Below are 14,649 nucleotides of genomic sequence, written 5' to 3'. Positions count from 1 at the left end.
TCATTGTCGTCGTAAGAAATATTCTTACTTACAAGCCAATTTTGTATATCATTTTTTTTCCAGGCAGTAGTAGGAATTCTTTCAAGACGCCTTGAGTGGTATGGTGCATTGTCCATTACCACTACTGCATTTTCTCCAAGTTTTGGGAGAACGTTTTCGAACCATTGTTCAAAATGTGTTGCATCCATTGATTCATGGTAATCTCCCGTCTTCTTGCATTCAAATATATTTTCACCGCCCTCTACAAAACCGTTCTCATTGCCGATATGGGTAATTATTAATCGTTTACCTTTTGACGTTGGGTTACGTGCACCAATGCTAAGTCCTTCTAGGAAAGCCTGCTTCTTACTTTTAACTTGTTTGTCTACCCAAGTTTTATTTACGGTATGTCCTGTAAAAACAATTAAACATTTGTTAATTAGCGTCTTGCGCAGTAAAAGAGTTGAAGTACATTATTATTAATACACACTTGTGATAGCCCTTAAGAACTAATGTCTCAAGGTCGGCGGCGCGTGGGTTATATTTATTTTGCAAATAGATTTGCAGTATCATACACATCACTTCACGGTAAAGGCGACGGTATTTGCTTACAATCAGGCGAACCGTATGGTAGTCTGCCGTTTCACTGCAATAAAAAAAAACACACTAACCTGCATTCACCCATGTCTCATCCATGTAAAATATCTGGCGATTTTGTTGTCTATAGTCTTTAATAGATTTCAAATATTTTCGCCGCCATATTGTTATGTCATCTCTATCAATAAGTGCGTTATTTCGCTGTCGTTTTATATATTTAAAGTTTAAATGCTTTATTAGCCGCCTGAGAGTTGTTTCGCTAAAATTTGGCATATCTTCATCGTCATTGACTGCCTGAAGAATCTTGGGAATTGTTGGTAATTGGCCATTTAAAAAGAAACTGTGAATTTTTTTCCTAATTACGGATTTATCAAAATCGTCTACTTTCTGATAAAATTTAGGCCTGTCTTTAGACTTGATAGGTGATTTTATTCCCTCTTCTGATTTATATTCTTTTAATATATTATACACAGATGCTATGCCAATTCCCAAAATCGATGCTGTTTTTTTATTTATTTCGGTTTTGTAGGGATATTCATTCGATGGCCAATTTTCTTTCACGTACTTATATACGTTGATCACCATATTTTTCTCATTAACCGTAAAGCTCGTCACCTGTAAAAATCACCGGTAGTCACTTGTCACACGAAGCTCAAGCTATATCTCCAGGTATACCAATTAACCTAACCAATTACTTCACAATTTAAAACCTACTTCTAATATTAACCTTAAGTTTCCAAAGATTAGCGCGTTTGAACAAACAACTCTTTCTTTTTACTTATTATATATTTTAGATAAATTGTATTACGCACCTTTTGACGTTTTTTTCGTGGCGAATTTATTTCCTGTACTGGCTACTGGCTCCATTATACGTAATAACAAATAAAATTAACGCAACAATTAAAGTAACAACAATAAAAAAGTGATAACGAAACAATAACAAAATTAACAATAACAACCAGATCCGCGATATATGCAAAGCAATGAAACAAACTCGTACGCATTCGAAACTCGAATGATGCGTTTATTTCAAAATGGCGTCCCGATAGTTCACAATCCCTGCGACGGACGCGTTCCGGTACCAAGAAACACAAACGATAGCGCTTTGCGTCGTTAAAATATGATCCGACTAAATTAAATAGGTTGTTACTTTCATATAACCCGTCTATATTTCATGTCGATTGAATATGGTCAATTTATTATTATCTCGCAGTATAAAATGTTTACTTAGTAAAAGATGTTTGTTTACATAATTTATAGCTTCTCGTGACGGGTACTTTAGATCATGAGAGCATGAATGTGCGATTGGCCTGCTGTGGTCCTGGGATGAAGGGAAGGAAGGAATGGACAGCATATTGCGTGAGACAAGGAGGGGCCAGATTTGGCGGCTGAAGAAATTGATCCACCCTGGCTATCATCAACATCTAGTTCAAGAATTACAGGAATAGTGCTATAAGGAACTATCTCCTTCACAGCTTTCACATGGAACATCTGTACTGCAACTGATGGCAACACACTGGCCATTCTAGGCAGTGTAACATCTTTAGACCCAAGAGCAGTCCCAGAAGCTCCACCTCATCATTGATATCGTATTTCTCCTTAAGCATTTCCAGGATTGAGCTTAGGCCTTGAATAGACTTCTTGATTATTTTAGAGATGTGGTTGTTTCTCAGTAGGAACATCATAATCAGGAAGTTAAGGTCCCTATTAAGTGGCTCCTGGTTGGTGAACCTGTTGATGGCACTAGTGTTTGTTCTAATCTTAAAATCGTCATTGACATTGGACAGGTCCCACTCCTCCAGAGGTCTTTTCAGGGATTCATAGGCAGCCCTGTTTCTTATGATCTGCCTCATCACCACTCTTGGATCAAACCCTTGATACTCAAGTGCAGACTTCAGTACTTTCAGGAAATCTTGGTTGGGGTTGATTAAGAGTTTGAACTCTTCATCATTGATGGCATCCTTGATTTCAGGATCTTCTTGGAAGTACTTCAAAACATCATTCAAAACCCACCCTTGAGCCATCTCTGATCCAAAGTAATGGGCTAGTGTTGATTGGAAATAATTAAGTAAGCTCCACGTGGTGGCTGACCCGAGACAGAAGGTGAACAATTGATTTCCAAATTAATTCGATCTCAAAGTAAGCCCGACAATGTGCCTTAGGACCGAATGAATTCTATTATACCGTTCATTTTTATTTGGTATCTGTGTAGTTTCATTTTGTTCAAAATTTTCAGCCCTATTCTCTGTAGTATTTATCTGTTTACTGTTCTCTTCCATCCCTGCAATTAAGTAATATATATAACTGCCAGTATGAAAAGTTGCTTTTGTAAAGATTGAGGAATATATGCATGACAGGCATTATTAATTTATTTTTACCTGCTGTCATTTTGTTTAAAATTATTAGCCTTATTCTCCGTCTCACTTTATAACTATAATTCCGGGACAGCGTTGACGAACTCTGGTAGACACTGAGTTATTACAACCCATCATTGTATTGCACCCGGCAGAGGCAAAGCCAATAATATTTTCTAATGGAATTTCATATTTTTCAAATGATTTTATAACTGTGTTAAATATATATTCTGCATTAGCTATGCTGTGGACTGTATATATGGGGTTGTGATCAAAGAAACACCATTCCTTCGACATACATTATTTCACTATTTACACTGTTTTATTCACCATTTATTTATACTTAACTTTACTTATTTACTTATAATTAACTTTACTTATTTACTTCACAATTTACCATAATTATTTAATTCGCAATTTACTATACTTATTCGGATTATCCGTTTCAAAATACGGTAAATAAGATTTAACAAAATTAAATTCTATGGCCCTTTATTTTGAGAGGCCTTTTTGTAAAAATTTGCTTTATCTATATTATTATTATGAACTAGCTTTCCGCCTGCGGCTTCGCCCGCGTTTTCAAAGAAAAACCCGCATAGTTCCCGTTCCCGTGGGATTTCCGGGATAAAACCTAGCCTATGTTACTCGTGGATAATGTAGCTTTCGAATGGTGAAAGAATTTTAAAAATCGGTCCAGTAGTTTATGAGCTTATTCATTACAATCAAACAAACAAACAAACAAACAAAGTTTTCCTCTTTATAATATTAGTGCAGAAAACTTCTTTTGCACTAAACCTTTACCTAAGTTCGTTTGAATGGGGCGTAATTGAGGTGCTGTCCTCATGGACATGTCTTCCGTTTCGTTTACATTCCTATTTATTGGACGATATTGCGTTTAAAATAGCTATTTTGTGGCTTATTAAAAACATTATTTAGGTTTGGCTTCCAAGGATATTTTTGGTGGATGTTATTATTATTCTGGTTATGATTATAATAATTATTATTATAATTCATTCTTAGATTTTGTGGATAATTATGTTTTTGATTCATAAAATTCGGTTTCTGTTGCGGATAACCCTGCTGAACGATTGGCGGCGGCGGTAAAATACTTGAAAATTTTTGCTTGATATTATCGAACCTACCATCAGCTTCCAATTGCAATATTCGGGCGGCCGTTTCTTTAAAACCATAGTTTGACACGTAAATTTGGTCATGGTTCGGTAAACTATTTCTTAATGCATTTTGCACTGTATTAATATATGGTTCCATTACTTCATCAACTAATGTTTTTTCACTATATTTATCTTATAACTTACTTCTAATAAAAAATAACTTCTGTTTTAATTTAAAAATTAAATCTTTATAAGTACCTTTTCTCTTAACATTTGATAATTCTATTAATAACGTATTAAATTCTCTATTATCTCCGCATTGTTTCTTTAAAGTTAACTCTATATTATTCCATTTAAAGTCATGGTCTACCATTGAGATAGTCATAGCGGCTCTAATTTACTTAATAATAACATTACATTTGGTGGTGTGTCCCCGCCTGCGATCTGTAACCAATGTTTGGCACAGTTTATAAAATTATCAAGATTAAATGCGTCACCATCATATGTGGAAACGAACGACAACAAGGTCTTTGGATCCATATTGTCTATGACAGTTGGATTATTACAGTAAGTTGAATAACTCAAATCACTAAGACTGCTCTCACTTTCAGAAGGAGAGTGATTCACTCCAGTATCCCTATAGTTATATACAAAAGTCGGGGGTTTCAGGTGGAAAGGAATGGTGAAAGGATTATGCTACGGTACTTACAGCAAATATCCGATGATGACCTCCTTTTTAATTTCTTCCCTCGAACTTCGTATTTTCACTTATTTATTTGTGAGTTGCCTAACTTTCAACCTTTACAGATTTCGTGAACTTTTCGAAATTACTATGAATTTACTTTAAATTCACTTGTTAGGCCCCTAAGTTGGGCGCCAGTAAAAATAACTGGGTCGAGATTACTTTAAAAGAAAATAATTTATTTAAACAAATTACAATTTTTACTTAATCTACGACCTTAACTATAGAGAGCTGGTGCGAGAATGATTTTTTCTTGACGCCGTAATCCTGCCCTGATGGTAATAATGGCATTCGTGGTGGTGTTGTGTAGTCTATTGCGAGCCTTGTTTTTAACTATATTTAGTTGGCTAAAGACTCGTTCAACTTCCCCATTAGACCACGGCAAATAAATCATCGCCAAGGCAAATGAACATAATTCTATTAAAGGATTATTGCCTCCTGTATCTTGATATTTCAAAACTTTGGACCTGTAGAGTAATGCTTCTGCCCCCAAGGTCTCCAAATAATAAAGCCTTTTTCTTTAATTACTTTTAATTCTCTTTACAATACGTGTTGCTTAGGCTAACCGTTATGCACTACTGACTCTAATAATTTTAATAAATGTAAAAAGCGTCGGGGAAACAATGTGGACACATACATATACAAAAAGCTTTGATCTGCGAATTGCATATGTGTGTCCCTACAGGACCAAAATGAAATAGTGTTGTCCTTTTTCTCCCATGGTACAAGAGATATATTAACCCACTGTGTTTCTACCTTCGCGATAAAATCCTCGACGGCCCATTTCTCGAACTAGTGAAGTTATTTGTTCCTTTACTCGATTACATCGATTTTTGGGTGGAATGCAGTGCTCAAAAGCTCCTGCTGTCTTTGTTGTCCTGCCAAACAACAAATACGACATTACCATTCACTGTCCACTTGAAGTGGCCTTTTTGTAGCTTCAGATTCATTTTGTTTACTCATTTTATGAGATTCGGCAATCCCACTCGGTGCCTGCGCACGGTGCCGGCGGCATTGATGTCATTTTCATACAGAAACTCCATGAGTCTATAGTCTGTGAAGAAATTATCAAATGTGACGTGCACATTCTTCACATAAGTAAAACCACAGATAATTTTTTACTACTAAAATAAGTTAAGAACTAATAAATGTATTTAAATATAAAATTATTTTATTTTTTTAAATTTTCAGCTAATAATTTAAGACCTTCCCCGACGGCAATCAGGCCCTCTGCTGTCATTCTGTTGGTCTCCCTTTGTGAGTTGACCATCACCTCCTGTAACTCACAGTAGCGACGGTCAATCTCAATCCGTTGCTCTTCCAAGCTAAGAAACCTTTCGGTAAAGGTTGTTAGTTGAGATTGCCACCTTTGTGATGGAGGTCGGGCTCGATGACCCTGAAACGTAAAAATATATATTAATTTATTATTATTTCCACCGGTGACGAATTTTTGACAAGTGGTCTGATGTTATTATTATTTCCTTAATTCATTATCAAGTATTATTAAGTTTTATTTGTATGTATTTCCAAATTTTTATTGTTGATTATAAATATTGTAAATCAATTCATAAATCTCATTATTACTTGTAGTACGACGTGGTGATGGACCCGCGACGTTCAATCGACGTCGAGCAGGAAAGTTGCCCGAGCCAGAGGGGGTAACTGCTTGCAGAGGGCTCGTTACTTCCGCTCTCGGTGGTGTATGAGCAGGGGAAGGTTCGGCCTCTGGTTCAATTTTGGATACCTGAATATCAATGTTTTGATTGTTACTATGTTACAAAGAGATTGTTTTAGAAATTTTGTCAAATAAACAAAAATAAACAGTGGGTACATACTATGCGGACTACACAGGGTCTTGCTGATGAATATGATGTCCCTGGGATACAGTCAACATATTGCTGAATTGGTTGAGGTCTCTGAAAAAAAACATAGTATTTCAAATACTGGAATCAATAAAAAAGTACCATTTTCATAATATCTTATTAATATATACCTCAGTATCTGCCATACTAACATTTTCCGTATTTATAGCAGTCTCATACATACATCATACATACATACCAAGACTTGGTATTCCTAGAACAATATAAGAAACATTTACTAATAAGTTGTTTATTATTAAAGTAATATTTTTTAATACACTAAGTATTTACTTATAATAGTTGTGGTTTCATTTACCATAGATGAAGTCGGCAATGTGGGGCTTTCGTTGGCATCAGTAAGGACGGGGATTTCCTAAAAAAAGAACATGACATTGAATTATTATATTTTACATACATACATGTATCGGATCAACAAAATCGATAACAATAGCTTACTTCAAATGGATTAATTTCCAAATGCCTATCACCAATTGCAAAACCTTCCCCGCCCATTAATGTGAGTATTTTCTCCTCCAACTCTGAAAGCTCCACCACCGATTCACATCCACCACCAGTCTTATTGCGTGCCCGGTATTTTAGGACAGCTTTTTTCTTCACGGCACTCTTTTTGTCAGACCAATATTAAAGCAAAATTAAAAGTTTATTAATATGTAAGCCAGATACCTACACGGTATAAGATGAATAGTTTTCTATATGCCTATTGCCTACCTTTGTCCACTGTTTCCATGTTTTAGTGCAGCCTCCCAAGCTATTTAATTTGATAGTCAACTCCTCCCATGTCTTTCTAGCTTCGTCTCTAGCGCTCGGGACTTTTGAAAAACCCTTGGCTAAGCTAGGATGTTTGCTAAGATAGTCGACTAGATACTCTACTTGGGCACGGGAGGGATGAGACGACTAGGGTTGCCACCTTTTTTTTTGCAATTAAAGTAGATAGATTCAGACATAGATTCAAAATAAAGTACAATTTATTTTTCTTTATTATTATATTTAAAAACATATTTTTTATTGCTTTTTGCAGTTTGTATCAAATTACTATCTTCACTAAAAAATTGCACAGCATTTTTACAATCTAAATTTAAACAAAAGTAAATAAGTAATTCATTTTTTATCAAATTTAGAGACGTTCTTTCGTCTCGCCATTTGCTGTTCATCACAGAAAAAAACTCTTTCTGTGAATGCTGACGTGGCGGGAATAGACAATAAAAATGAAATTACATTATACAAGTTTAAAAAATTATCATCACTCTTAAATACTTGCTGCCATTTTTGTGCAGTAGATAGTTCTGCAAAACTCTTAGAAGTACTTATCTGATTATAAACTTGGTTTAGTAAAGCAATTTCTCCATATAGATCATCCATATCTACATTATGTTAACAATATTATCAAATTCAATTTTACTCTTTTTTATAACAAAATTACGCAATGAATTGAATTCAAGTGTAAGATTTGGAAACCTAGTCGAAGACGACAAATACACTATTGCGACGTATTTGGATCCGCGATACAAATACGCATTTGTTCACCGGCGTCATTGCAGAGCAGGTTGAATCTAAAGTACTTAATATGACGATTAACACTATTAGAACCAGACAATCCAATTCCATCCCAGATGATGACTGCGAACCTTCCCCCAAAAGAAGCCGAACTCAAATTGCAATTGAAGACATTGCAGTGCAGCCTTCTACTTCCAAATCATCAGTATCATTGCAAATATTGTAATCGATGTTAAGTGTAAATGAAGACCAGGAGGGGGACTCTTCTACAGCTGACGATGGTGAGAATTTACTTTTAAAGATACAGTCACACCTTCGGGAGTACAAGAAAGAAAAAAGACTACCTCTTCATGAGGATCCCCTTATGCGGTGGAATGGAAATGCGCATAAATACCCCCATATTTTGCCAATAGTTCGCCAATACCTATCAGCTCCTCCCAGCAGTGTAGCCAGCGAGCAATTATTTAGCGGAGCTGGTTTAATTTATGAAGAGCACCGAAATAGGCTGAAAGGTGAAAAAGCGGCCAAGCCATTACTAAAAATTAAAATACTTTATGAATTGTTCTGAAGTATTAGGTTTCGTCTCTTCTTGTTGTAATGTCGTCTTAACAACTTGAATTAGCGGTATGACTGATGAAATACTGATTTGAAAACTACTTATATTTCTTGTTATTTCTTCAAATGGCTGCATTAATTGCACAAATTTTTAAATATTCATCCAGTCTTCGGGGGATATCATCGCGATTGGATTTGTTAGGTACAAGACAAGCGAATCTTTGAGTTTTGAAAACCTTTCCATCATGTAGAATGTGCTGTTCCATCTGAAATTAAATCAAATCAAATCAATGTTACTTGCTAGAAATATGATCAATAAATAGATGGTCACAGAAAATAAAATGTTAGATATTTCACCTAATGATGGCTTGCAAAAATTTATACAAAATTAAATGTCAAAATATTAGTTCTTTTCAAAATATAAATCCAAATTCAATTACCTAATCTTAAAAATATATTTATTTATAAGTACAATCAAAAAACTCCTATAACTCATAAAAACATTTGCTTATTAGTAAATTGTACTAGGTATTAATAGGTATTTATATTTACCTGGTAGGACAATCCTGAATGACAGAAAGAGGAGACTGGTTAAGGCGTTCCTTTTGAATTGTTGTAAGCTCTGCCTGTGCGACCAAGGAATGATTGAAATGGGTGGCAATTTTTTTCAATTTAGCAATAAGTTGTAGGAGCCACTCTTGAGATTCAACACCTGCTCGTATGCACAGCTGAATTTGGTGTATTGCGCAACTGATATCCTCAAAGCCTGACAACTGCATTGCTCTAACCATGTTGGATCCACGATAATATGTGTTGGATCCAATATTTCTATTACCTGACTATTAGCTGACAATGTAGATAGAAAATAAACTTACCTGGACCTAGAAAAAGGCAATTCTATTCATTTAATTCAAGCAAACTAACTTTTATTTTTGTTACTTTACACCCCAATATCTCTGCTATCCCATAGAACAGATCTATAATTATTATATTCATAGAATCTGTATATTTTTATCTATATAATCCACCATAAATCATCAGTGTAACGATCAGGCCCAGAGTCCTACGGGAGTTTGCCATTCTCCTTTCTCTTTCACTCTTATTGGATTTCGTATGTAGACAATGTACTGAATGTTGTTTCATAGGAGCGCAATCGAGAGCGCTCCGTAAGCTCCCTTTCGCGCGTTATTTATGAAATGAACAAGTGTATGTAATGATGTGTGTATTTTATTTGTAATGTGTAAAGGTACTTATTTTATTGATATTAGTATTGGAGTTTTTTACGATAGATTTTAAATAATGAGCAGGTATAACTTTATAATAATTATTTATGGGAGTTCACTGCACCAGCGCTCCTGAGGACGAGCCGCCTCTGCTTGTCGGTGGAATAATTTCCATTTACTTCGTGCTTCTACCAGAGCTACATACATACACTTTAATAAACTTTAAACATTTGTTTAGAAGCACCAATAGACTACCTACATATGTGAATATTTTGTAATTCTAATAATATTACATACATACTTTTTTGATGTCGGTCTTCACCTGTCGTATACCAAATTAACAACATAAGTACCCTTCCTAACCTCAAAATGCTCTCATGTATGTATGTCTATAGTTTGATTTTTGAGTGTTAATTTCAATAACATAAATGACAAAGATTACCATCAATGCCCCATGACTTAAATAGTACACAAACTACCTAGTAAAGGTGATTTCTAATAGTTATCTAATAGTAATGAAAAGAAAGGGTAGGTACCTACATCAGCTGTTTGGATTGAGTTTCTATATTCGAAAGTTTCATTTATAAAATTCATTTCCTAAAACCAAATCAAACTGGGTTTGTAAATGTCCATGGATCCAGCTCCGGATCGTTTTGAATTTTCCACTTTATTCCTTTCTTGATGATAAGTACTCCGCAGACTTTTGATTTTACTTTTAATTTCTTTTTCAGTGAGATTTAATTCTTCTTGTATTTTCCTGTAGGCATTGGTACGTGCTATTTTGTTTTTGTAAAGCGAGCTAGTCGGCTTCCAAAGACATTCGTATTCTCTGTACAGATGAATGAACTGTATAGTTCTCTCATCTCCCCGTCGTGCCATGTTGAATACAAAAACCAACAAAAGAAATCTCGCGAGCGCGCGCGAGTTGGCACTTTTTGATTTTGCCTACTTTTTTTGTCGTCAACTCGCGCGTCTATATAATTTGATGTTTTAATGTATAGTCAGCTACAAAAACGTTATAACAAATTTAATTTAGTTAGGTACTTACCTACTATAAATGTATAAGAAACTTTATGAAATTTGTTTTTAAAATAAAACAAAATATACATCGTTTTAAAATCAGTTTATTATAAATCAACAGGACAAAATATAAATTATTAGTAGTATTTCCCTTACTAATTATCAACAATATCACATTGATTTGAGAATTTGGCTTATTATCTTATTATCTAGTATGTAAATTGTAAAAAACTAAGTAAATAAAATAGAAACAACGAAAACACTCCCCTCACATACTCGTATACTGAATATTGGTAAGTATAAAATAGTAAAGCTAAACATAGTAATTGACAACAAACTGACTTATTATTGCTCCCTAATAAAATCAATCTTAGGAACCATAGAAAGAGTCTTAGAAACTATAAAATCACAGATCACATATGGTTGTAAATGATTTTTACAAAAAACGCTAAACACTATCAATAAGTAGATTCATCAATTGGCTAAGTTATTACTGACGACCTACTAATAAAACTAATCACAGACTATACAATCACAGATCATGGTTTGTTATAAATGATTTTTATAGCAAACGTTAAAATAAACAGACTATGCTAAATTAAATAAAAAATCACAAGATCAAAAGTTCGATACATAAGTCAATATTTATAACCCCATGGATAAATTCGTTAACAGTGTTGGTAATGTGCTCGTCAATAGCACAAGTTTCTTTACATTTTGTAGTTATATTAGACTTCTTTAAGTGTAAAGTCTGATAATAATTATCTTCTTCTTTTAAGATGGTCAAAAAATGTGCAATACTTTTGGGTTTGCTATTAATTTTTTTATTTACCGTAGAATGCCAGCTCTCAACCATGTTCGTAGTGCGGTGTTGGCTAAAATTACAATACCATTTGTCTGCGAAAATGGAAGTCTCATTCAACCAAGTTCTTACAAAATAATCATTAAATTTTACAATATTTTTATCATTCGGACATTGAGACATAATATACAACCAACCATTCTCAACAGCTTCTTTGGGCAAATGTGCCAAAACAACGCACCTCTTTATATATTTTCTAAATAGTACAGATTTTGTTATGCCTATTTCGTCAGCTTTCCGCCACAAACTTCGCGAAAAATGAAAGAAACACACTCTAACGCTTGTTTCAGGGAATATGTCTTGGACTGCTAACATTGCAGCCTTCTCGAAGTCTAGTAGAATGGTTTTGGGATTAAACTGAGGAATTTGGCTCTTGATAAGGCGAAACAAAATTTTGTAAGTTGCTCTTGTTTTGTTACCCAACAACGCATAAATAACGGGTATAATATTATTATGAGTTTTACTACTTCCTAAATCAACATGTAAAGTGTATCCCATCAAAAACATCCTGTAAAAAACCCAAGTCTCGCAGCTCAGTCTTTCTACCGTCAAAAGTTGTGAGATCCATGTAATACCAAGTCGGTTAATCTATTTAGTGTCTACTTGAAGGACCTTCTGTCTTAAGTTATTACTTAAGTTATTATCATGCCAATATTAAAAATATTTAACGTTTTAAACAAATAGATCGACTTGGACATCGCTTGATTTGATTATTTATTAGTATGTATCACACTACACAGCACGACGGGCCAGCGACCAACAGGAACGAGAGTTTCAATCGCGTTTCAAGGCGCGAGAGACTAAAGAATCTAATATAATATTGTAATATTCATTTTGTTTTCATGCGATGTCCAAGTCGATCTATTTGTTTAAAACGTTAAATATTTTTAATATTGGCATGATAATAACTTAAGTAATAACTTAAGACAGAAGGTCCTTCAAGTAGACACTAAATAGATTAACTGACTTGGTATTACATGGATCTCACAACTTTTGACGGTAGAAAGACTGAGCTGCGAGACTTGGGTTTTTTACAGGATGTTTTTGATGGGATCTCACTTCTTTTTGTAGAGCCTTTCTTTTTGATACCACCACCAACCACCAACTGCATAAATAACTTTGTAATCCCATATATTTATATGGGATTACAAAGTTATTGATGCATTTGGTGTATTTGGAAAACTGGACCGAAATTACAAAATATTTAAGTTTTCCCATGATTAAGAAACTAAACTCTATATGTATTCCAAATATGAAGCTTCTAAGTCTGCTAGAAGTGCCTTGGACTTTTGATGATCGGTGAGTCAGTGAGTGACAAAATTTAGAAACTTTAACAAGTTGTCATTCTTAAACTACTGGTTCAAATTGACTGAAATTTTAAATATTCCGTGTTTATACAATGCCGGATTAGTTACTGAAGATTCAGGTTTCTTGCTTTATCCACAACCGAATTATAGGGGGTCGAAAAAGGCCCGAATTGCTTCGAGAAAAGGATGGTACGGCCGTGCCGCTTTTTTTTTTGCTCGACTTGGCGGGGGCACTGCCGTGCCCCCAGACAACTGCTGGAAAGGTTTTAAACAAAATTTAAAAGTACCATCGCATAAAATGGTCAAATTTGGATTTGCTAAAATTGTTTTACAATTTTCACTAGCGAATATTAAAATTCTATTGGTTGTTTGGTAGTCGGCTAGTAAAAAGTTTGCAAATATTTCGGGCACAGTAACATTCTTAATCGACTTAAAACATACCTTTCTTACCCCCAATGACTTATTCCGTTTTCGGTAAAATTTGTTTTTAATATTTTTATATGTAGGTATTTTTTTTATGAGGTCAATTCCTTTATCTTTAAGGGTTGAGACCGTATGTCGAAATGCATTTGGTATGGGTATAGTACAGTCACTTTTTACTTTTTCCATGCACTTGTCGAAGTTAAGCTCCAGTTCATTTGATACAAAATCAGGCTCACAGTCGTGCTTGTCATCTCGTTTGATGCAGTTATTGCTATCAATAATTAATCTTGCCTTGCAAACAGTCCTCTTCGAACACCTCTAGATACAGGAACCATCTTTATTTTCTCGGTCTTTATTATATTTGTGTCCTGCACGAAGTAGTATCGAACTTCCTCGCTGAGATGTAATGATGTCGTGTCCAGTTACATTTCTGGACGAACCTGCCTGTGGTCTACTTCCTAAAAATATTGTTTTTAATGACAAACATTTTCTAAAAAGCTAAATCACAAAAAAATATAAATTATCTATATAAAAAATGGAAAATCAACGTATATTTTTTACTATGGAATACTGTGTAAAATTGCCACTAAAAACTTCCACATTTTCACACCAAATGGCATTCTTATAGACTTAATAAAAACATTTATACTCTGTAAGTATGTTTACTCCGTAAGTGCACTGTAAACGTCAGCTTAGCTTACGTAACACTAACGTCACTAAAATAATAACTAGGGTGCTTACTCCTGATGAACTTCGAACGGCTAAACGATGTACCCGTCCCTGTCACACACACACATCACTTCCGCCATGTTAGACGTGACAGGTACATCGTTTGTAACTAAGTGCATAAGGAGTAGGCACTCAGTTTGCAAAATGAATTAGAAAGAGATAGCAATATGACAGCTATACTGTTGTGCGCATGCGCGTTAGACGAGATAGTATGTGTCATTGGATGCGTTCCCCAGGCCTTCTCATTTCGGCCCTCTAAATCGTAATCTAAGTCAGTACTGCACAGAATCAGCTAACGCGGTCTATAAATAATTATTAATAGTTTTTGTTTTCAATCTCTTTTTATTTGACTGTACTTTACATAGACGC

The 14,649-nt window shown here is 34.6% G+C and overlaps 1 protein-coding gene and 1 long non-coding RNA gene across 2 annotated transcripts; both read right to left on the bottom strand.

Annotated features, from left to right (window-relative positions):
- Positions 1 to 5,799: 5,799 nt before the first annotated feature.
- On the bottom strand, positions 5,800 to 7,436 carry LOC149896051 (uncharacterized). The gene is made up of 3 exons (XR_016458393.1): positions 7,376 to 7,436; positions 7,103 to 7,146; positions 5,800 to 7,019 (listed from the first exon to the last, which is right to left on the bottom strand). It is a non-coding gene; the product is annotated as an uncharacterized LOC149896051 (long non-coding RNA).
- A 3,761-nt stretch (positions 7,437 to 11,197) lies between these two features.
- Positions 11,198 to 12,328, bottom strand: LOC149896050 (uncharacterized). Its single transcript, XM_090118365.1, has one exon. The coding sequence runs from the start codon at positions 12,326 to 12,328 to the stop codon at positions 11,570 to 11,572; it is 759 nt and encodes a 252-aa protein (XP_089974491.1). The 3' UTR covers positions 11,198 to 11,569.
- Positions 12,329 to 14,649: the final 2,321 nt, after the last annotated feature.

This window comes from Colias eurytheme, chromosome 29 (assembly GCF_061535395.1).
Source record: "Colias eurytheme isolate Ceu_HAF_F1 chromosome 29, ilColEury1 Martin Lab GWU primary, whole genome shotgun sequence".
NCBI classification, from domain to species: domain Eukaryota; kingdom Metazoa; phylum Arthropoda; class Insecta; order Lepidoptera; family Pieridae; genus Colias; species Colias eurytheme.
The sequence above is the reverse complement of the archived record's forward strand: the minus strand, read 5'-3'. Positions and strand labels throughout refer to the sequence as shown.

Coding starts and splice junctions, on each gene's coding strand:
- LOC149896050 (XM_090118365.1), bottom strand. CDS start 12,328: ATGTTTTTGATGGGATACACTTTACATGTTGATTTAGGAAGTAGTAAA.